The sequence below is a fragment of the Boleophthalmus pectinirostris genome, unplaced genomic scaffold (genome assembly GCF_026225935.1).
Source record: "Boleophthalmus pectinirostris isolate CB_2022bp ecotype Guang Dong unplaced genomic scaffold, ASM2622593v1 HiC_scaffold_4, whole genome shotgun sequence".
Lineage (NCBI taxonomy): Eukaryota > Metazoa > Chordata > Actinopteri > Gobiiformes > Gobiidae > Boleophthalmus > Boleophthalmus pectinirostris.
This window is the reverse complement of record NW_026571353.1, coordinates 16,518,602-16,541,650: the sequence shown is the minus strand read 5'-3', so window position 1 is coordinate 16,541,650 and position 23,049 is coordinate 16,518,602. Positions and strand designations below refer to the sequence as shown.

Below are 23,049 nucleotides of genomic sequence, written 5' to 3'. Positions count from 1 at the left end.
ACCATTTTCAGCAGCAGACCAGTGAATGAATGATTTGACTTGGTTTGATAATGATATGCTGATTTGCTACCAGTTGGACTGTTGTTGTAGTTTTGAATTGCTGCACACTAGGGAAACCTTTTCTTGTTTTGTAATATTAACCTCAAAATCAATAAAGCTGTCACTGATAATAATGGACCAAGTATGCATCTATAACTAATCTTGCTTTGTCTTGTGCAATTATCTTGCAGTGACATTATGAGATTTTCTACATTGATCTTATTAAAATATATATGTACTTGAGGTCCCTTTCTCTCAGTGCAGGATGGATGTTCTGTGTTAATAATGTAACTGGTTTGAACAAGATCCTAAAGTGTTCATGTAATTTTCATTAGCTCTGTTAGTGGAGTGATAAATGTATGTGTCAAATTCAGAAATCATAAAGTCTTTTTCTTTAGACGGTAGATAGCTTAACTTCAATTTGCGCCAGTAAGCCCCTGTCCTGTTTTAACACAGCTTTTGTTATAGAGGTTAGTGTTGACGCAAATGACTTGGACTGGTATTCTGGTAACTGATAGTGCTTGTTTGAACACTCCCCTTCTCCTCTGCCTCATCTATAATGCACACATGTTACACAGAGGCTAAACCATAAAGACTCAACCTTTTAAGGTCCAGCTATCCAAACCACTGTTTCTACACTGTAATAGTGGTATGTGTACAGTGAAATGGTCAGGGCTGTGGTGGGAATGCTACAGCATGTTGTATGAGTAATGTGACCTTCAAGATGGATTCAAATATGTAACAGCCTTGCATTGATTTTTGGACTGGCCAATGATATTTATGGATTCAGCCAGTGCATCAAAATGGATATTGTTGCTCTACTAAAGAAATATCAAGCATGTCTGTCTCCGTATTTTGCCAATGTTACTTTTAAAATTGACACAGAAGCCATTTGTTTTGGTAACTTATACACTATTGACCTATAGGTGCTGCTTAATCAGGTTGTTCCTATTAAATGGTAGTTAGTTAGAAAGCATGTCATTAAGGATCCTTTGCTGGACAGTCAAGATAAATGGATGGTTCACGGATGAGCACAATAATTAGATACTATCATTCATTTAGTCTTGATTCAAGCAATACGAATCAGGCCATGAAATCTGCTTTAGGCACGCTGTAGTAATACTTTGAAGTATGTAGATAAGGATCTATGAATTCTATAGCTAACTGTATTTAAAGGAAAGATATCAAGGCATTTAGAGCTTAGATTGGGATGTGAAAAGCAGTCATTATTTGTTAAGAAATGCAAGAAATATAAAAAATATTATTTATATTTTGCAAATACTATTATTCTTAGTAACAATATTTAAGCACTTTTATCTAGCGTTTTGGAAAGCTTGTTTGAGAAATACATGTACATGTATGTAACTCATGCATGTCCAAAATATGGACCGGGGGCCAAATGAGGCCCTCAGACAAATTTGTCTTGGCCCTTAGACTTCCAGGTGAATTGGCCCAAATTACCTTGCATCAATTAAAAAAATATTTTTTACTGCAAGTTTTTTGAAAGTCTGCCTTGATAAAGCTAATATTTCATATTTAGTGTGTGGTTTTAAGGATCTTAGCATGAATAAAGACTCATATAATAACAATAAGGCTCATTCTAACGTGTTAAACATGCAGACAGTTATTCCCTGTACTGAACATCAGTCTACGGCCCTCGATCGGCCTTCTGTTTCGTCTGTGTTTAGATATGTGGCCCTTGATGAAAAAAGTTTGGACACCCCTGATGTAACTGCATGCCTTCATATGTACACAAATAAGTTATACTTATTCTATTGTGTTTTGTAAATCCTAACCCACACAATCTGGTATATGACCCTTTTTCTTACCTTTGCATCTTCTTTTTAACTATTGCTCTAATTGATCAAACATAATTATGCAAACATCCCTTTTTTTGTAATTAAAATCAGGCATTTCGGACCTATGTATTCCATCCACATGATAGGTGTTTAATATTCTCAGTAGGTGGTGATTGTCTTCAGTATTATTCCCCTTAATTACACCATGTAAAATGAAAGGCCTTCAATAGCTGCTGTGTTTCTCCTGCCAACTCCAAAGATGACTGGTAAGTCGTAAACTGTCGGAGGGAGGGCTGCATGAGCTGTGTCAGACTTGCACAGATCCCACATCGAAATAGGACGAGACTGGGACTAAAAGTGGAACTAAACCTGGACTAGAACAGGAGCAAATATAGTCAGGGCTCAACTGGGATCTATTGTCTCCTTCTATATTTATATATCTATATTTTTTCTTGCTGTCTTATTATTTATTTTATTTTATTTCTTGAATTTGGAAGATAATTTATCAAGATTAAAATTTGTTTTATTTATTTATATATTTATTTATTTAATAGGGAGAGAGTGCATATTAATGAACATCTACAACACTGCAGTGTAAATATGACAGATTATAGCAAAAATGCAAATTTCCATCTGTAGTCCTTAGACAGGTAACACCACAAATTTAACAGAGAAAAAACAACAATAACAAGTGACAGTTCTAAACTAAAAGTGTCCACAAGTCTGGTTTTCCTTTAGCCACTGGTTCACGTGGGATTTGAAAGTGGGCAGTGTTGGAGTCTCTCTTATTGATAATGGGAGACTGTTCCAAAACTTAGTGCCTCTGATCGGACCTCACAGTTTCCCCGGGCTGTGGCCCTAGTTCCCATCCCACTGACTGTCTTTATTTTAATAAAATCCTGTAACGGAGGGGGGGCAAGTCCATACAAAACTTTATATAAAACATCCATATTTAAAATCAACAAAATTATTTAACTTAAGCAAATTGTACTTATCTAAAATAGTGCAGTTGTGAAATGAGAGTGGTTTCTTATCCAGTATTTTTCCGGCTTTTAAAAAAAACTTATTCGACTGGTTTGAGTGTTGCGCCAGCAGCAGGTGACCATGTGGTTATGCAATACTCTATATGAGACAGAATTATGGAGTGTAAAACCGTTCGTGCCACGTATAGAGTCATGAAGGATCTTACTTGTCTAAAATTCAAGTTAAAATTAACAGTTTTTGTGAGGTGCTTAATGTGTTTCTTAAACAAATTGCTTAATATTGATTCATACTTATTTGTAATATTAACATTTCCAGCTTTTCTTTTTTTCTTGAATCTTTTTGACTTGGCAATTTTCATGACAGTTACACATACTCAAAGATTTTTGTAATGATCATGCTAAACACTTAATACTCATTTACAATTTGAGATATGGCTTCTGCCGCCATATTTCATTTAAGTATTTGTTTTTCTTAACTACAACTACAGGATGAGTGTGAACCTGACAGGACGACTTGGTTGACTTGATTTTAACTGCAATGACTAGACTTTATCCAATGACTTCACCACAAAAGGCTTGTTTACAGGGTCATTTAGCCAGATTGTGTTTCTCCTCTTCCCCTTTTCTTATGTAGCTCTTTCTCAGCATGTCCTTTTCTGTTGATATCTTTGGTAGTAAACCCAACCTTAATGAAAAGTTCAAATTCTGACTGTAACTCCGTGAGATACCCTATTGCTTTATTTGTTTGTTTGTTTCTTATGTGTTTTTAATTCATTAAACCAGACAATTTAGAATGACTGACAATGGACCCATATACAAAACTGCTAACACTGGATAATGGTTTGAACAGAATCTTTTTCTATCAAGGGTTTTGTTTTTAGTGGCAAAACTAACATGATGAAGGCTTTTTTCTTATATTTAAATATATTTTAGCCCAATAAAGATCACTGTTTTGCAATGTAGTCAAGTCACGTTCTGATTGTCCGAGTCCTCATTGTTCCAGGTAATTAAAATAAAGTCCAAGTTGAGCCATTATTTTCTAAAAAACAAGGCCAAGTCACAAGTGAAACTCATTTAAGAAGAGATTTGTTATTTTTCATAGCCATGTTCACAGAATTGACTCTTAAAAAGATAATTTAAAAACATATGAAATCATTTAAAAATCATATTGACAGTGCCAAGATCTTGAGACCTGAAAGTAAGTCCCAGTCTTCTCATGTCTTCTCTCATGTACAAGTACTACATCTCTGCTGTATTGGCTGTATGCTATACCTCACATCTGTTATCACCTGTCTGTGTCAATATACTGTATTCACAAAAGAAAACATATTGGGGTCCAAGCAAACCTTAGCTGGCTTCATATAGCTCAAACCACAAGTCTCTGATATAACGATTATGTTTACTGCTTGAAACTCATTCACTTAGTACCTGCTGCTGTGTTGTGGAGCGGCTGGGCTCTGGCTGCGTGCAGTAATTTAATCATCAGGCTTGGATAGCCCTACGGACTTCAGGTGAACTTCTAGATCAGGTTGCGCTCTGAGGCATTATTCTGTGTAAAGACGTAGGCAGCCAGGGTATATGTCGCTACAGTTTCAACAGACTTCTAGAAGCTGTCTGTGTATTGTCTGATACTTGTCTAGATATGAGGGAACTAGTCTTTCAGAGCTGTACTGTCGCTGTGTGGGAGAAGGTAAGGACAAAAAGGTTTCGTTAGTGGTAAATGCTAGTAGAGGGGCATAAGATTTTAAATAGGTCACATGCTGTATTTACTGTGAAAGTATTTTTACTTGTTTACCATGTTTGCTGACACAGCTGTTGTTGTAGATGTTGAGGCTGTAAGTTCAGTTTAAAAATATTATGCTGTTCTGTTGGCTTTTTACAGTTATTGTCTCTTTATATGTACATCAAATTGAACAATAATAGAGTTACAAATTATAGCAAATAAAATCGATTTGTCATATGAGATTGAGAGGTGTGAAAATAAGGTGTACTAGTATGACCCTTTATTCATAATTTTTACTTCATCAGAATCAGCACAGACTTGCAAATTGTGAGAGTGTGAGAATAGCGAAGCCAACAATTGGGCTGGTTTGTTGATAGACTCATGTATGTTGCACTTGTACATTTGCACAAAACTTTATTTTATACTTATATCTGTACTTTCAAAATGTTCCACTCAGTACATTTTCAAAATTAATGTTTATAGATATGTATATAATCAACCTATACCTATGCCTCTTAAAACAACATGGAATCTGAATGTGGATTCTGCTTAGTAACAGGACCACATCAGGTCCCTTAATATTCAAATCTTGAGATAACCCTTAACCCCAGTGTCTGATATCCAGTCCTAGTTGTATAACACTGTTAGCATGTTAGCATTAGCCCTCTCTCTCCCTTGCCCTCCCTCTCCTTTTTGCATCCCCACAGAATGACTTAATAGATTTTTGTATGACAGTGTGCTGCTGCATTGCTGCTATCAGAGCTGTGTTTGACTTAAAGAATGCTGTTCCCCTCCTTTTCTCCCTGCACTGGCGATGACTCACACTCCAACACACCCTGCAGAAGTCTCATCTCGTGCATCCAAGAAAGCGAGAGGGAGCAAAGAGAATGGAAATACAACACTTTACTATACATTATACCTACTCATGTGTCCTGTTGGCTTTTCTATTTATGCTATGCTTCTTTGCCTGTATCTCCCTGGAGGAGGAAACACAGCTATGTTTAGTATATCCATCTATTCCAGAGGCATCCAAAAGTTTTTCATCAATAGCCGAATATTTTTAACATATATAAGCAGAGGACCATTTAACAGAGGTTAGATGTGAACCCATAGACCGTAAATATGACATGCTAACCACCGTGTTCCAAATAGGAAGTTTGCATGTGGGCTCTTCGGGCTCCTTCTGACCCTGGCTCCCATTGTTTCACACTGGAATATTGTGGCCCCTCTCTCTGTAACTGCTGTTGTGAGCCTCATCATTTTGGTCTTAAAATGTTTGTATTAACCCGCTCTACATGATCCTGATGTTTTGTTTTTTTTCTATTTTGGCTGTCAAAAAATCCTATTCATAATATAGAGCCTGGCTCCAGATTCGTTCTTGTAACTGTTAACATCACAAGCTTCATTTGAGTGGCACTGAACACTATGGGTGACATCACACTTGCTTAGTCCACTTTTTTTAATACAGTCTATGCATGAACCCCAGCTTGGAACCTTTACATCAGATCTATCTCTCTACTATATGACGCAAAGATGGTAAAAGAAATCATAAATTTGCTTAAAGAGTGGTCTGAGGGCTGCATAGTCTGGACATGCCTCATCTATTTCAACACCAAGAGCACTGAACAATAAAAGTTTATAGAAAAGGTCAGGGACAATTTACAGTCATTAGCACACATTTCACCCATAAAGACATGTCTCTGTTGACTGGTTGAGGTAACACTGAATGACATTTGCAAAGGATGCTAAAAGTCTGCCATTGCACATGCTGTAGGTCCGCTGCCTTTGGGCTTCAGCTTCTCTGGAAATAGAAAAGGAGCAAAGAGACCCGAGCGTGATTAATGACCATATATGTGCAGCGGAAAACACAACCGGCCCGTCTGCTGCCATCTTCCTCACACATGGCCCTAAAGGCTCGCAATTACATAACACAGCTGCACAAAGTTGATTGCACCCTGTTTTTTTAATTGCCTTTATTATGTTTATGTAATTAATGATTCTAATTATTTTTGTCTCTGCTGCTTTGAATTGCCACACCCTTACTTAGCTCCCAAGCCAGTCTATAGAGAAAACATTTATCTCACTTTGTCTGATTTTGACTGGCACTCCCGTTTTTTTTTCTTCCTATTAGGAATCGGCTATTTTTAGTGCGCTGTCAAAACTCAGCTAGCTTATCCTTTGTATGCATGCGCTCGGAGATAACATCCTTTTCCCACAAAGCTTGAGTGATCTAAGTCTTGTTTGGTTTGGGTCACACACTATATACAGAAAATACTTATTATGCAACCTTGTCACTGGGCCAGGAGGATTGCTAATCTCCAACTGTTTTTTCCCCTAACATTTTCTTCGTTATTGCTTTGGTTCGCTTATGTCTTCAAAACTGCTCAGTGCTGATTGTTTGTTGACTGTTGATGACCACAGTCTGTTGGGGAGTCAGTGAAAGCTGTGAAATACTGTTGAGTTTGTGGTTGAGCATGTGCTGAAGTGTGAAGGCAGGTCAGTGGAGGCCAAGAAACAACAGAAGAAGAGGGAGTCATCTTTTGTTGTCAGTGAGTTTCCTGCTCTTTGTAGACTTGCTTGTTCTTGGAAGTGACGGCTGTCTCCAAGTGCGTAGCAGCTCCTTTATTCCTCATGCTGTATTGTCATATCTGTTTTCCTTTGCCATTGGTTTGTTTTTTCTCTTTAGCAAGGTATGAATGGAATATTTAGTAAGATTTTGTCCCCCAGAATTTTGGATTTTGGAAAGGTACATACAAATGAGCCCGATTGTTCAAGTTACTCCGGAATACACTGCCAGGTGAGCTACCAAGACAGGATTTGATTTCAGTTTAATTTTCTTTTATGTTTTAAATTTGTGGTTCTCATTCTCAGTGCCTGGTACTTAAGTAGGTACTCAGTTTCATTAGGATTTTTTGTTTGCACTTTTGTAATGTGCATCTGCTTGTGTGTATTTAGGTTTAGGGAGATTTGGTTGAATCTCTGTTTTTCTTAATGTATGATATATTCTTGGGCTTCAGTTCAGAAACTGCAGTTTCTTATGTGAGAAAATGTTTTTTTAGTAATTTCCAGAAGAAGCATGCTGTTGTATTCATTTGTCCATGTCTACTTCCCCCTGCTGCCCTTGTATTGTGTGAGGAAGGCTGAAATCTGAGCACTGATTGCCTTAGTCATATTTTTTCTTTTTGCTGGAATAATCACTTGAATAATTAAAGCACCCAGCTCGTAAGACTGAATTGCCGCAAAATGAATTAGTTCTGGGGAAAAGGAATGTTAGGGATATACTTTAGCAGTAAGACGCTGGCTTCGCTTTCCTCTCTATTGATTCTTCACTGTGGGATTTGCCAATGTAAAACCAGTCTTGCTCTGTTTTTGTTTTATATTGAATGTAAATCTGGCTGTGTGTTAGAAGAGCAGTGATTGACAGGTCGGTCAAGCTGTTTTTGTGGTTTGTCTTCTCATAACTCAAACCTTTGTGACAGCCTTTTTCTGATCTCTGGATGGGCACCAAGAAAAATGTAGCCAATTTAGTGATTTAGTGGCGTATGTTCCCTGGTTTAAATGCAAATACTCTGCCCCCCACACGACTCAGTTTACCTCTTTATTTTTCACCCCTAGAGTTCATGCTTTTCCCTTTAACATTATATTTTACCCACATCACAATCCCCTGTACTTTTCTTCTGAGATGCCACAGGCTCAGATTGAAGAAGCTTAAGAAGATAAATTGAAAGGATCTCTCATGTCAAGTTAGTTTCTAAATGAGCATAAACTCTTGTGTGATCATAAGCAAGTTAAATATGAAAGAGTTTGTTACGCTTTACTTTGTAGACAGTAATTGCTTGATGAAAATAGCATGGTAACTGAGATAGCAAGGGATAAATACATTTTGCTTTTGCAACCCTCTTCCAATATCTTTATCAACAAAGTACATGTGACTGGTAATCTCTTTATATAGGGTTATGCTTCATTATGAATTAATTTACCATAAAATAATGTAAAAGTTGTCCCATCCCTATGAGTAATTGCCATATAATAACCATACCTTTGTTATTTCCATTCTCTTAACATGCTCTTACTGTCCTCACTCAAACTATCAACCCTATAGTTCAGTTACATGTACTTTTTACATAACATCATTTTTCTAAACAGTAAACTGTCTGAACTTGTGGAAAATGAAAAACAAAATACCTCACATTCATTTTGTTTTTATTTGTTCATTCTTTTGTTCATTTCTTATTTTGTTATTCAAATATACAATCAGGCATACTCACAGCACTTTCATAAATGCCTGTACATAAACTCATAAAAAAAAGCTTCACTAAAGGTAAACACAACCAGCCTCTGTGACTCAGTATTGGGTATATTTTTACACTTGACATTTGCTGCCCCCTGTCATGTACGATCTACTTATTTGAGCTGTGTGTGGATGTGGTTGTTCTTGCCCTGACCTCTACCTCTCAGGCCTCAGATCAGTGTAAAAATAAAAATAGCTTTTGTCCATTAGCATAATGTAATTCTTCCACTACTCGCTTTCAGTACTGGCCTGCTTTGCTTGTTGGGGTATGTAGACACCACGTCCGCTCCCAGGTAATGACCATTAATTGAGTGGTCTGTAAATTGGCAGCAGTTCTGGGAGAGTGTCCTCAGTTTGACTCGGTGTTGGTGCCAGACTCCTGTGGGGTGGTCGCTTCACTCTTTATCTCCTCCTGGGCACCACCTGTCTCCCATTATTGGACACAGGATCTCCTCACCCACACCTTCATGTCCACACCCCTCACATCACTGACCTGTCCACTGCAACTAAAGCTAGAATCTACCACTGACATTATTTGATAAAAATCACATTGGCATTACTCATGGTGAGGTGGTCACCCTGACTGCATGTTTTCCCCAGATAGCTTAAATGTTTTGAAGCAACTAGCACATAGGCAGGGCAGCAGTAGCTCAATAGCGTTTGTCCACTGATTCAAAGGTTGGCAGTTCGAATCCCGCTCCCGACATAAACATCATTGGTTGAGTGGTCAGAACCACTGACCCGGAGGTTGGTGGTGTGATTCCAGTTCCCACAGATGAATGCTGTTGTTGTGTCTTTGGGCAAGACACTTAACCCACCTCACCCTTACTGTCTGTGTACACTGCTGTAGTGTGTTTGAATGGGTGAGTGGTTCCTTGTTGTAAAAATGCTATGTGCTATGTGAAAAATGTGACCATTTAGTATATTTTGTCCTCTCTCTATTTAAAGGTGAAAAGTAACTTTTCTGGTGTGAGGTTTGTCACCCGCTGCTCTTCATGAAGATGTTATTCCTTTGCCTTGAATGGTCCAGTATAACATGACAGTTATCTATCTTACAGTTGTATTTATTCAGACTTGAACATTCTGTGCAAAGTTACAACTCTATGGAGACAAACAGTTGGTGGTCCTTCCACGAAAAGTTGTCTAGTGCACATGTAACTATATATCTATAACTATATTTTTTATTCTGTTTGGCAACACCCTACTTTATATTTATATTTTTTAGAACTAAAAATAAGAAGTTATGACAAAGAACATTTACGCCTTAGTATTTTTCTTGCTTGGTGACTGCATTCACCTCCTCTGAGTTATATTGAGGAAGGCCAGTGAGGAGAGATTTTATCTATCTTGATGAGCTTTGATCTATATCATTAACAAATACACTGTCACCAACTACAATAATATGCTTGTAGGCTTGCTGTGAGCTTTCTGTAACATAAATAGATAATGAAAACATATAATTTTATTTGATTGGACCTGCTTTGCTTTCTTGCTATTAACTGTCTACTAGTGATGGGACAAGATTTTGTGCCACAAGATCTCGTGAGTCAAAATTACTGCAAGATTGTGCACACAGAAAATGAGATAAAAGATCTTGTGAGAAATATTAAATAAAGTAAATAAAAATGGTGAGGCCAAAATTGTGAACTGAATCACACAATAAAAAATGTAGAAATCTCATCTTGTCTCGTTCTTGTGGGCCCAATCTCGTGGCTCATCTCTCAGCTCTCCATACATTAAGTTCCCCTCTTTGACAAAGAAAGTGAAAGTTAAGGTATACTTGACTGGTTTTACCGAACAACCTAATTAGTCAGCAGCTGTTGCACTGTAGTTAATGAATGCGAGGGGAATGGTGGGCTCCAGAGTGCATCCAGTGCAGCTCCTCCTCCCCGGATGGAGCAGCATATGTCTGAGGCTTTGGCCCTGGATCAAAGTGAGAGTTGAACCACCTCATCTGCTGACAGCCCCTTTGTCATTCTGTGCCCCTGCTTTTTCTGTCTGCATTGGAAAGATAGGAAATGCTTAAATAAAGGTAATTTAGTGTGGGTTGCTAATAGTGCATGAAGAAATTGAGAATCATAGCATAATTGCGATCAGATCAACAACCACAACAGAAGTGTCTTTATAGCGGTGACCTTAATTAAACACTCCCAGCCCAAACTGCCTTATTTCTGAAATAATTGAATGGTATTAAGTTTCATCTATTGACCTTTCACTGAGGAAAGATCTTGCAAGATAAAATTGTTACAAGATTATTTTGCACACATGTGAAAAATTATTCATTAAGATTCCCCACTATGTTTTTAGCTTTAGCTTAAACCAAAAAAACACCTTAAGAGACACGCTTATTGGAAAGCTGTGGGTTTAAAAAGCAATTACAATTACAATTACAATAATTACACCAATTATTTAATATAAATTATGTCAAAATCGCTTGTCTTATTTACTTAGTTTTGTGTCTCATCTCACCTCAGTCTCAATAATTTAACATTAGTATTAACATGAGTGCATCAGATCAGATACTTCACAGTGTAATATTTTGAATCATAATCTGCTTATCTGACTAAGGAACAAGTGTGTGGACAGACAAATGCGCCGTCTGCTCTGAAGTGAATTATATGATCATGGCAGGTTTGTGACTAAGACTAGCGCTAATGTGAATGCAGCTCCCTGTAGAACAGCAGTGACAGCTTGTAAGTCTGTGAAAGATGTTACTGAGGAGAGACAATTGTCTAACATTAGTTTGTTACATGGATGTGACTGCAATAAGTTTTAAATAGACTTTGCATAAAAAACACAAGCAGTCACAAGCCTGTTTGTGCTATTCCCAAGCTTAGATAAATAAGAAAGGATAATGTCAATAAAGCCATCTGGGATAAAATCTGCTAAACTAAAAGACAGATGATGGTGGCATATTTAACTTCTGAAGTTAGATTTTAACTAGATTTTTATGCAGATGGCAAAGATTTTGATATAACTTACATTTTTCTTATTGGTATTACTACTTTTCAGTGTTAACATAATTTGCTCCTTTTTACATATTGAGTTGTTGTTTTTCTTATTCTGTTTAGGGCTTGTTTCTTATACCTGCCTATACTCCTACATGTTTTGGATGCAGGCATTCAGGCAGAGCTGTTGTGTATTTCCTTACACACACACACACGCACACACACACACACACACGCACGCACGCACGCACGCACACACACACACACACACACACACACACACACACACACACACACACACACACACACGCGCGCACACACACACACACACACACGCACACACACACACACACATACATATACACACACACACACACACAATCTGTATGCCACCCGTATAATCAGTACTTAATACACATTATAATGGCTGTATTTTTACTTAAATTTGTTCTCCTCTGTCAGCTTGTAAAGTCCTGATTCATGATTCATTCACCCCCTGTATCTGCCCCCTGTTCTCTCTCTGGTGTTGACATGGTCTCCTGAGGCTGGAGCTCTGTCTGAGAGACTGGCGGGACAGTCCATCATCTCAGCAGCTCATTTACCTGTGTGTCCACTGGCCTTACTAATGACAGGATGAGCTGGCCACGTGCAGGGAGCACAAGGTCCATCTGGGTTCTGCTAGCAACACCATACATCTCTTTTAATGTTCATAAGCTTTATTTAATCAAGAGCATGACTGGACTTTAACAATGACAAAGATAGAATTAATATATTAACACTAATCCTAGCCATATATAGTTAGGGACCAGGACAGGTGTTGGGAATGCTTTAATTACATTTTTGTCTTCTACTATTCAATGATTTGAAAAAAAATATTATTTCATCCTTGTTTTGTGATGGTTGTGTTGAATTCAGTGTTCCGTTCCTGAAACAAAGAAAACACCCTCCTTACAATTAAAGATGCACATGACTTGAAGGGGATCCATGACCTACTTGGAGATGTTATTGCTTGTAATGTTCCACATTATGGCATTAAATTACAGGTCTTTTTATTGCTCCTAAATACTTTGTGAGATGCTTATTTTTACCGTGAACTAGCTCATTCTTACGGTGAACTAGATCACCTAACCACAGTCCTGACCTGTTACTTGAGCTGATAGCATTAAGTGTACCTTTAATATAGACTTAGACTTAGACTTGGACAAACTTTATTGACCCACAAGGGAAACTACACAGTAGCTCACACATCACAATATATGAAAATAACAAAGAGAAAAAATATAAATGGTAATAATAAATTTAAAATAAGTAGCAAAAATAACAAGAGACTCATGTCAAATAAGGCATAATTATATAAATGCATATGTACAAGTAAAAATAAAATAAAATAAAATAGAACTACGTAATAAAATATCTCAGCTGTATACAAGAGGTCGTAAGGAAAAGATGATATGATTGACGAGACATAGGGTTCTCTGTCACATAATGGTTGTTGTGAGTTGTTGTACAGTTGTATGGAATATGCTATGCTCCTCTATATGTTCCTCTAATTCCTCATATTTAGAAGTGAGCTTATTGTTTTTACTACGTTTTGATATATGTAATGGCCAAGTCTGATGTGGATTCTTTTGATTTTACTTTTTTCCCCTTCTTTCTGTGCACCCTCACTCGCACAGCACTGAATTACATGAATCACAACAAGGCATTTTATCTTTGGGTTGTAGAGGGAGTCATTCTGTGGGTTTATAGTCCACCTAAAGAAAATAACTTACTGCCCACACATATCCCAGGTGTTTTTCCATTGTGTGTTGCTGATGTTTTGAAGTTTCCTCTGAGCAGTAGTCACAATAAACGCTGCCAAGGTGCTTTGCTTTTACGAGAGCTCTCTTTTGTCATAAGCTGTTTACTACTGAATGGAGGGGATCAAGGCTACATGTGGACTGTCTGTGGTGTGTGGACAGTAGTACTAGCAGGGGAGATGAGTTGGCTGATGTGTGGGTTGTAATAGTAATCAGCATGTGTTCCCTTTGGATCTTTAGTCAGCAAAATGCTCTGGGGTTCCAAAACATAAAAAGAAATCCAGTTTATTAGTGGCTATAACAGCTTGTCAAAGTTGGAAGACGTCTGGGAAAATTAGGTGCCACAGTGGAAGCGCCAGTGGCAAAAACTGCCGTTGTGTCTTTAGGCAACGCACTTCACCCACATCGCCTAGTATGAAAGTGTTTTGTGCATGAATGATGGTGATCAGAGGGGCCGATGGTGCAGATTGGCAGCCTTGCTTCTGTCAATCTACCCCAGGGGAGCTGGGGTGGTAAAGCGTCTTAGAGTGTTCAGAAAAGCGCTATATAAAATGGATCCATTATTATTATTATTATTATTATAGTGCAATTGGACACATTTAAGAAGTTATTCCTAATTAGCAGTATTGTAAGTATTGTAAATAAATTATATTTTGATCAAATATGTCAATAGACTGAGTGATCACAGTTTGATTCAGTGTTTCTTTTATGCAGCTCTATACTCAAAAACAAACACTTTTCCCCACTGGCTTCTTTTGGTCAGCCTCATGTCATGTCATGTGAGGTGGATTCAACCAATCACAGTGAAGTGTGAACTCTCAGAAGAAGAAGATAGTTGTTGTTACATCTTCACTTGGTGTACTTGGGATGTACATTAATTGTAATCAAATAACAAAATATGATCTAAGCTTTAGAAAATGATGATATAAATTATTTGCCCACCTGCACACCCCTATTATGATTCCATATTCCTACTGTGTTTGGGCGCTGCTCAAACTATAATGCTCTTTGTCTTCAAGAACCTTCACATCTTTGCTCAGACCACAGTATTGAAACACAAGTCGACCACTGGCATCTGTGCCCACACACTAAGCTACAGCAGTTATGTAACTGACTCTGCCATTTCTGATCATTTGAAATTACAGGGGCTCGCTGTGTTGCACTTGATTACTATGTCTACACTCACATTATGTGCATGTATAGAGTGCTCTAGTGAATTCCACATCTTGAATGTTGAGTTGCTATTAATTACACTTTCAGCTTTTTCTTCTTAAAAAGAGTGATTTATTCAAAGATAGCATCACATAAGTGGGATAATATTGATTATTTTCTGTGCAAGACATAATTAATGTTTACTCAGGAGCCTGTGATCCATACAAGTGTTCATGGTCCTGTTTAGGAGTTTGATTTTCAACAAAAAGTGGGAGTGACTTACTGTAAAACTGTTGGCTACTGCTAGCTTGCTTATCTTATAGTGAGTTCTTGGGTCCAGTCACTAATAGAAGTGATCAGGTTCAATATTTTTGGTATTTCCCTTTGGTGTATTATTATTTGTTATGAGAGTTTTGTTATGACCATGTAATGAACAGGGAAAATTGGCTCTTGCCCTCCATCACATTCTACCACCATTATTTTAATATATACGGTGCCACTGTGTACTCTTTATTACAGTTTCACCCACATTTTGTAGATTTTACACCTCCATTTGTTTCATACTAACCCCAATATAAGGATTTTTTGTGTTTAGGTCATATACTCTTTTTCCAATGTTGGCATCATTTTTAAACATCACATTGCATAACAGATTGGATAGAAGTGTACTAGCTGTAATAATACTTCTGGGACTTTAAGTAAACCTATAGATGGGTTTATTTCCCATCATTAGGCATCATGCATATTCAATAGCACAGAGGATGAAAGACTGAAGGAGTTACAGGGCAGAAACCAGTAATGAGGTTACTCCTGCTTGCAAGAGATTATGCATAGAGCTCCCCTCAACTACAAAAGATCAGAAGACAGAGGAGTAAGAACCTGACAGGGAAAGCCCTCTGAGTTAATTAGACAATGCAGCAGTATAAAATTCAGGACCTTACTTTGTTACAAGCTCACTGTATATTGAGCTTTCATGTGGAAGCCAGCACTGGTTAAAAGTGCTGAAGTTGCCCACATTGTGTACTGTATCACTGCTGCTGCTGTTTTGTCCCAGTGGAAATGGGAACTCTCCATGGTGCTGAACACATAACCACACTCACAGCTGCAGGCTTGGCTCAATCCGGCCTCTTTTTTCACACTTATATTGTGGGTAGACTCCCTGTGTTTTATCTCAGGGACATTTCGGTTTTATAAGTAAAATGTAACAGTGTAATGCATAGGAAAACAAAAAGGTAAATTGGATGTCCCTCTCGGCTATATGATAAATTACTTTCCATTAGCTCCTTTTGCTGCTTGATGTTTCTAAATAGAGGATGAAAACCAACTACTGTCTTCTTTATCTGTGCAGTAGGACTTGATGAGCAAAAGCATCTGTGCTGTACATGCATTTACATTAGTGCCACAGAAGCAAGTATCCCAGATCCAGCCTAAGGGACTAGACTCCCTCATTTGTCTTCATCTGCTGTGCAGTAAACGCCTCTTCACTTACACTCAAGCTCATTACTCACAATGGCATCCATTTGAATCTTTTATCAGACGGATTTTTAATTGAACATTGGCAAATGTGTTTCAAACAAATGGCCCAACACAACAATGCAAGCAGTGTGTTTGCCTGTGTGCCTGTGTGAAATATTTATTGTACATGTTAGTACTGTGTCAGCCATCTGCTTCTCACAAAGCTACACTTTAGATACCTACTCACAAGGGAAAATGACAGAGAACAGAATATCAGACACTTAGCATTTGGCTTTATTATTTATTTTTATTATTATTTATTATTTTTGTTTTTCAACTAGTTCCAAATAAATACATGATTACATCTTTTTCTTTATATACAATACAAAAATTATTATGTTTAGACATATCTTTACTGCACACCTCTATAGCACCTCTTGTCACAGCTTGACCTGTCTCCTTTCACTGGCTTGACCTCATTGCTCACTTTGCTATAAAATCTTGTCAGAGGGCCAGGAGCAGCAGATGTGGCAGAACAGAGGTTTTTCTGTTTGAATGGATTTCATCAAGCTGCAAGCACTGGACATATTCAGCCATTGTCACATGGTGCATGATGTATTGTCAGCTTCAGGTGGTCCCACATTGACTTTTTTTAGCCGAACCACAAGACACGTGGGGGGAGTGAGATGTGTGTGTGTCTGCACAGAGCACACTGACACAGTTAAAATCCTGTTTAATTCTTTATGCTAATCTTAGAACAGCTGCACTCTCACTCCAGTCCACAGTGAGGATGTTCCCTGTACGATGGTGATGAACTGAGAATCTGCTATGTGATGTAACACTTAAGATCCTCGCTGCTGCAAGAAGAGTGCAATAGTGGGCTATCCATTACAACAGCATCCCCGAAGTGCACTTCAAAGTTCACAGTACTGCATGTAGTCTTGTCACAAAGTGTTAAAATTAGCATCCTAGTCAAAAAGAACAAACATAAGCAGCTTTTAGTGGGATATCCCATGTCTTTTGGTCTCCCCATGATGTACCACTCTGTCAGTACTTCACTGGTGTTATTTTATTTTTTTAATAAAAAGAGTCTGCAGCAAAATATGAGGAAATTACAACAAGGTTTGAAATTTTCATATGTCCATGTATAGTGTCATAGAAAAGTGAATCAATGTGAGAAGTTTGAATGGACTGTTGTCATTGTATGTCTCACGTGTCACACATGTCATGGTTTGGTCCTAGTTTGACCACAATTTAATTCTGATGTAAACTTGATTTGGTCCCTCTCTAGCTCAGATTTAGTTCTGCTCTAGTAGTGCAGTTTAGTTTAGTTCTAGGTTTATCTACAGGTTTAGTCATTTTGTGTAGGATCAGTGTGGCTAGTGAAAACTGCTACATATATGCTAAATAAAGTAATTGCTGTTGGTGTGTCACAAATTCTAACATCTCTTGCAGTATGTTTTTTTCTGTTTTTTCTGAATAATATGTCTCTGTCTTACCTTGTTTTTAAATGTAACGCTTGCCATAAGAGATTCTTTTGTCTCTGTTCCCAGGAGACTGAGATCAGCACCAAAAAGAAGGAGTGTGAGGCACTTGAAGCAGAGGTGAAGAAAAAGAATCAAACATGTCAGACTTTGGTAAGTGCTCCAGAAATACACCTCTGGCCTCTGAGTGAAAGGATGTGGCTAAAATTGATTTGTACCTGAGAGGTTGGCTTCCTATCACCACACATTGACGCCCCCGGAGAAAACGAGCAGTAATGATAGCATGTCTCTGGCACTTTGATTGAAACTAGAAATTGAGCACAGTTAGGAATGAGTTTTTTTTTACAGGGAGCAATGTACTGTGTGTGAGAATGTGGCCATGGATGAAGGTAAATTGTTTACTATGCTTTAACTCAATACATAATCTCCTAAACATACGAGTAAGTATGCTGTGATTTTAGAATGCTGAGAGTGATTCTCCCCTAGTGCCTTTAAGGAGCATTTTATCACCAGTGCACCAGAAATGTCAGCCTGACTTCTTGGGTGTCTGTGTTCATATAAAAAGTGCTGTCGGACTCGACACTGAGTAGATGTGAAGAACATGAGGCATTGGTGGCCTGACCCTTGAGAAACCATTTTTCTTGCAGACATTTCTAAATACATTCCTCAGTATTTAAATGACACCGTTTGCCTTCATTTGAATTCTTTTGGGTCTATCCTTCAGCAGTTTGAGTTCCATTTGGTCTCTTTCTTTGCCATTGGCGGCTTACTTTTTCTGCCCCATTCCTATCCTCCCTCTTACCCAGTATCAGATAGAGAAGCCTAGAGGAAGCTGCCCAAAGGACAACCTCTCCTCAAATCCACAGAAATGGCAGGCAGGTCCCCACAGACCACAGCGCTGCTCTTATCTCATCCTGCAGAGCACTTGCAGATCAGATGCACAAATACAGACCAGTGAACACCATTGTGAGTGCGCCACAAGTTGACAGTAATGTCACCTCGGGTTTGCTCTGAACTCACTAACCTTAAAGTCACCTCCATGTTACTTTAGTCCTTTCTTACCCAGGTTTAAGTGAAGATTGCACAGATAGCAGTAAATACAGCTGTTAGATACTGAGTGAAGCTCCTGTACCAAAGCCTGATAGATTAAAGGAATTGAGTCTGATACTGAGCTTTAATGCCATGTCTCCTCTGTGAGCTTGTGTATGTAAACACACGTCTGAGTGACAGTGATGTCTGAGAGTGACAGTAAACACCACCATTGCCATCTGCCACTTCCACCTTTTTCAGTATTAAACTCGAACCAGACCATGAGCCAAGAGCTGCCATGTAAGGCCTGTTACCATGGCTATCTCAGCTCTGCCAAAATGCCTTAACATTACTGTGTAATGATGCTATTGGAGTTTCAGTTCTTCAAAAACACAGACAAATGATTCAAGTGTGTTTACAAACTGCCCTGTTGTTTCTTGAACTGCTGTCATTGACATTACTTTGTTATTATAATATGTTGTACTGAATTCAAAATAAATATATTATGGGTGGTAGAGTAGAGACAGTCAACCCATCTGTTAGAGTTGATGTGACTCTAATTGTAGGTAGTCAAATAGGCCGATGTCTCAGAATGACAGCCCCAGGCCTGCAATTTAAATGGCTTGCACTAAATCTGAAGACTTCTCAGTATGCATAGCCTATTGGAAAGACTTTAAATGGATAAAAAACACACATCTGCAATGAGAAGACTTCTTGTTAGTGTATTTTATGAGGCAGACTTGAGATTCAGCGGGGCGTTAGATCAGTAGTGACTGTCTACCTGTCTGTGCCACGCTGCTGAATAAGGCTACACAAGCAGAGGAGTCCAGTGAGCAGAAAGTATGTGGGTGAACTGCTTTGCCAGTGTTTTAAATGGCAGAGTTGAATCATCCATCAGGCGTGTTGAAATTAAACGCTGTGCTCTGGCACACAGGGCTGAGTCAGACTATGTCTGAACTAAACAAATATGGGCCTCAGTAGTGCTTCTAAACAGTCTCTGTGATTCTTACTCTGACTCTCTGGTCTGTCCTTACTTCTGTCACTCTACCACCACACACACTATGCTGTCTTTTAGCCCTCAATGTTTAATTCCTTATGTTTGTGGTCATATGGCAGAAAATGCGACTTCAATTTTAGTTCAAACCTGTCCTCCTTCCACCTGGAGGTGAACTCATATCGGCCGTGAACCAGGAAATCAATGGATATGAATAACAGGCATGCCGATGCAATCAAGAGCTTCCTTGCAAGCACTAAAATTGACTCGCCACAATTGACACCAGTTGAAATGCCAATATTTCTTAGATGTGACTGAAATTGAATTAGTGGTGAAGTGACTCTAGGAGTGTGTATGCTATGGTTTACTTTATAGCTAATGCAATGTTCCTTTTTATTCTCGACAAATGCATGCATCTAGTGTTTGTGTATGCTTTGTCAGCATGTTTTAGGCAAGCTTTTGAGAACATATCAGAGTCTTCCAGGTTAAATAATATATGAGGTATTGCTGACACACACCACACTGAGTGTAGTGCTCTCTGTTTCAACCTCTTTTTTTTCTGTCTACTCTGTCTGCTGTTTTAGGAGAATGAGCTCCAGGACTTTCTCCATGAAAACAAGCACTTGAATCTGCAGTTGTTCAACAGTAGCTACAAGACGTCTGAATATGAGAGGGTAAGTAGAGACATAGTTTCACTACAGCTGTCAGTGTGCATAAACATTGATAACCATTACTAATCATCATTATTAAGCAACAGGAGAGGTAAAATAGTTATAACTTATATGATATCCATCTTTGTAATGTAACCTCATATAAATAAAGCTGTTGTGCATTTACACACTTTTTATCAAAACCACATCACTTATAGCTGTTACATTTTGTATTCCAATAATATTATCTGGCAGGAACATTGACCATCACATACATTTTGTCCTGATGTGTTGCAAACAAGAAAAAGTGAGCAAGTGGAATTTGGCTATGGTTAAATAGTGTCTAAAGAACTGAGCGAGAGTGTCTTTATAACTGTAGCCCTCTGAGATCTGCTCAGTCTGCACTCAGTATTTATTAAATGTCTGGAAGTGCGTTTATGGCTGTTCTAATAAAAAATGCATTGTATTGTATGTAGCATATGGTTCACATATGCTACATACATAGATGACCATAAGATAACAAGGCCACCTAATATGCATGTTGTCCTAATTAATTAATAATTTATTATATAAATAATCATCATATAGCACCTTTCAAGACACCCAAAGCACTTTACAGTTCATTGACTTTACACTCAGTAGTGGCAAGCTACTACAGTAGCCACAGCTGCCCTGGGACAGATTGATGGAAGTGAGGCTGCCAATCTGTGCCATCTACCCCTCCAACTACCAACAACACTCATGCACACACCACTTTCTTACTAGGCAATGTAGGTGAAGTGTCTTCCCTAAGGACACAACAGGTTCCAGGTGCCCCTCTGTGGCACCTGGAATTTCCAGTGGTCTCCCATCCAAGTACTACCCAGGCCTGGCCTTGCTTAGCTTCTGAGATCTGACGAGATCAGGCTTTGACAAGCTGGAATGGCCACAATGTATCCCCATCTATGTATTTCAAGGTCTTATCTAAGGCAGGGACCAGATTGATAATCTTCTGATACGTTAAATTTTCCAGTTTCACTTTTGCCCTACAGGGTTAAAACAAGATGAGTTGATAACACAAGCTTACATAGATCAGCAAAGAAGGACCAAGGCCCTCTTCCTTTACAGTCAATTTCCAGAGGAGGCACATTGGCAGCTTGTTGTCATGAGACTAGATTTGAGTAAAGAGGTTGCTGGTTATGGATGTCGTATCAGGTTTGGTGTCTCCTAGAAGCTTCTATAATGCATGTTATCTGACTGGTGGATATGAGCACTTCTCCACAGTAAATATATGAGCCCCCTACTCACTCACCCTTGTCCTGATCCCTATCGTTTCTGAATGAAGTGCAGCAAACAGCTCCGCCCTCCATGGCTAATAGTCTATTGACCTGCTTATGTTCAATCCAGTGGGTTTCTGCGAGCACTGAATCTGACACAGCCTCTATTTGACATAGCTGGTTTTATACATGTGTTGGTATATGTGCTTGTTGGAAACGCCCTCTCTCAGCTTCATTAGTCACTGATGCTGGATCTGGGGAAGGGACCATATTACAGCTGCAGGACCCAGTTATCTTTCAGTGGATTGAGGGCATTTGAAAAGCTGACAGAATAACCCTGCCTTTTAATGTAGAGAGAGACTTGCAGATGCACATATTTTGAAATGCTATTTACAATGGCATCTGGTGGATATACATAGTCTGTTAAATGTAACACATTCATTCACATTCAAAGTTGTGCTATAATTTTTAACTGTCCTTTATAGTAAAAGAGTAGTAAGTAAAACACAGCTACTACAAGCATTTTTATTATTAATCCAAATACCATTCATATTTTTTAAACAACTACTGACTGGGAAGCTTACACATCATGACTTAAACTGGTAGACATGCAGTGCAGTTTGTATTCAGTAATTTTAAAACAATTTAAGAGGCAGTGAAGACAAAAGCTTCTAGGAACACACTCATTTTGAAATCCTATTCAGAGTGACACTGTAAACCTCCTCATTGTTGAATGACAGTACATTGTCAATATAATGTGCATTTCCCTCATTCAATTGCTTAGCTTGGTTAACAATGAACCATGAATAATGCATAGTCCCCAACCAAGGCAGTAAGTAAATTATGTCACAGTTACATTATTGAAATATTTTAAGTCTTTTATCACCGCAACCACCAGCCAGCTCCCACATATGACATGGAGTAGTTCTTGGCGAGCTCAAAAGCTCAGAAAGCGTTGGATAGCATTAAAGACATTTTTTTGTTTGTTTGTTTTGTTTCTTTTTTGCCAGTGTAGTGTCTAAAATACTGTGAAAGCCATAAAAATTGGAACAACTGTTCTATTGAAATCTTGTCAATAGGACATTTCCATTTATATTGTATAAGAATGAAATAGCTTAAGAGGATTTATTCCAATTCTGGATTACATTTGTGTAGCACATAATACATTAAGACAAACAACAAGGAATTTAATTAACACTGCAGGGATATTTCTACTGGTTTGGTTGTAGATTTTTTGTGTTGTTTTAACAAGATGTCCTGTTTACTAGATAAAAAGACTCGAAAATTACTGCACTTTGGCAGTTGGTGATAATTGGTGCCCCTCTGAAATGTAATATTATATTTGATGCTATTGTCTAACAACCAAAACAACCTCTTTGATCAGAGATAACAGAGAATTCAGTTAGAACTGTAGTTAATTGGTATTAGGGACACACTCAAGAAACTA

General features: G+C 38.2%; 1 protein-coding gene and 1 pseudogene across 1 annotated transcript in view; one reads left to right on the top strand and one right to left on the bottom strand.

Annotated features, from left to right (window-relative positions):
* rimbp2b (RIMS binding protein 2b) overlaps positions 1-23,049 on the top strand; it is a 55,183-nt gene that overhangs the window by 12,903 nt on the left and 19,231 nt on the right. The window contains 2 exon segments of the mRNA XM_055161662.1: positions 17,743-17,826; positions 20,281-20,370. Coding sequence (XP_055017637.1) covers positions 17,743-17,826; positions 20,281-20,370 — 174 coding nt within the window.
* Positions 21,162-21,279, bottom strand: LOC129411387 (5S ribosomal RNA; annotated as a pseudogene).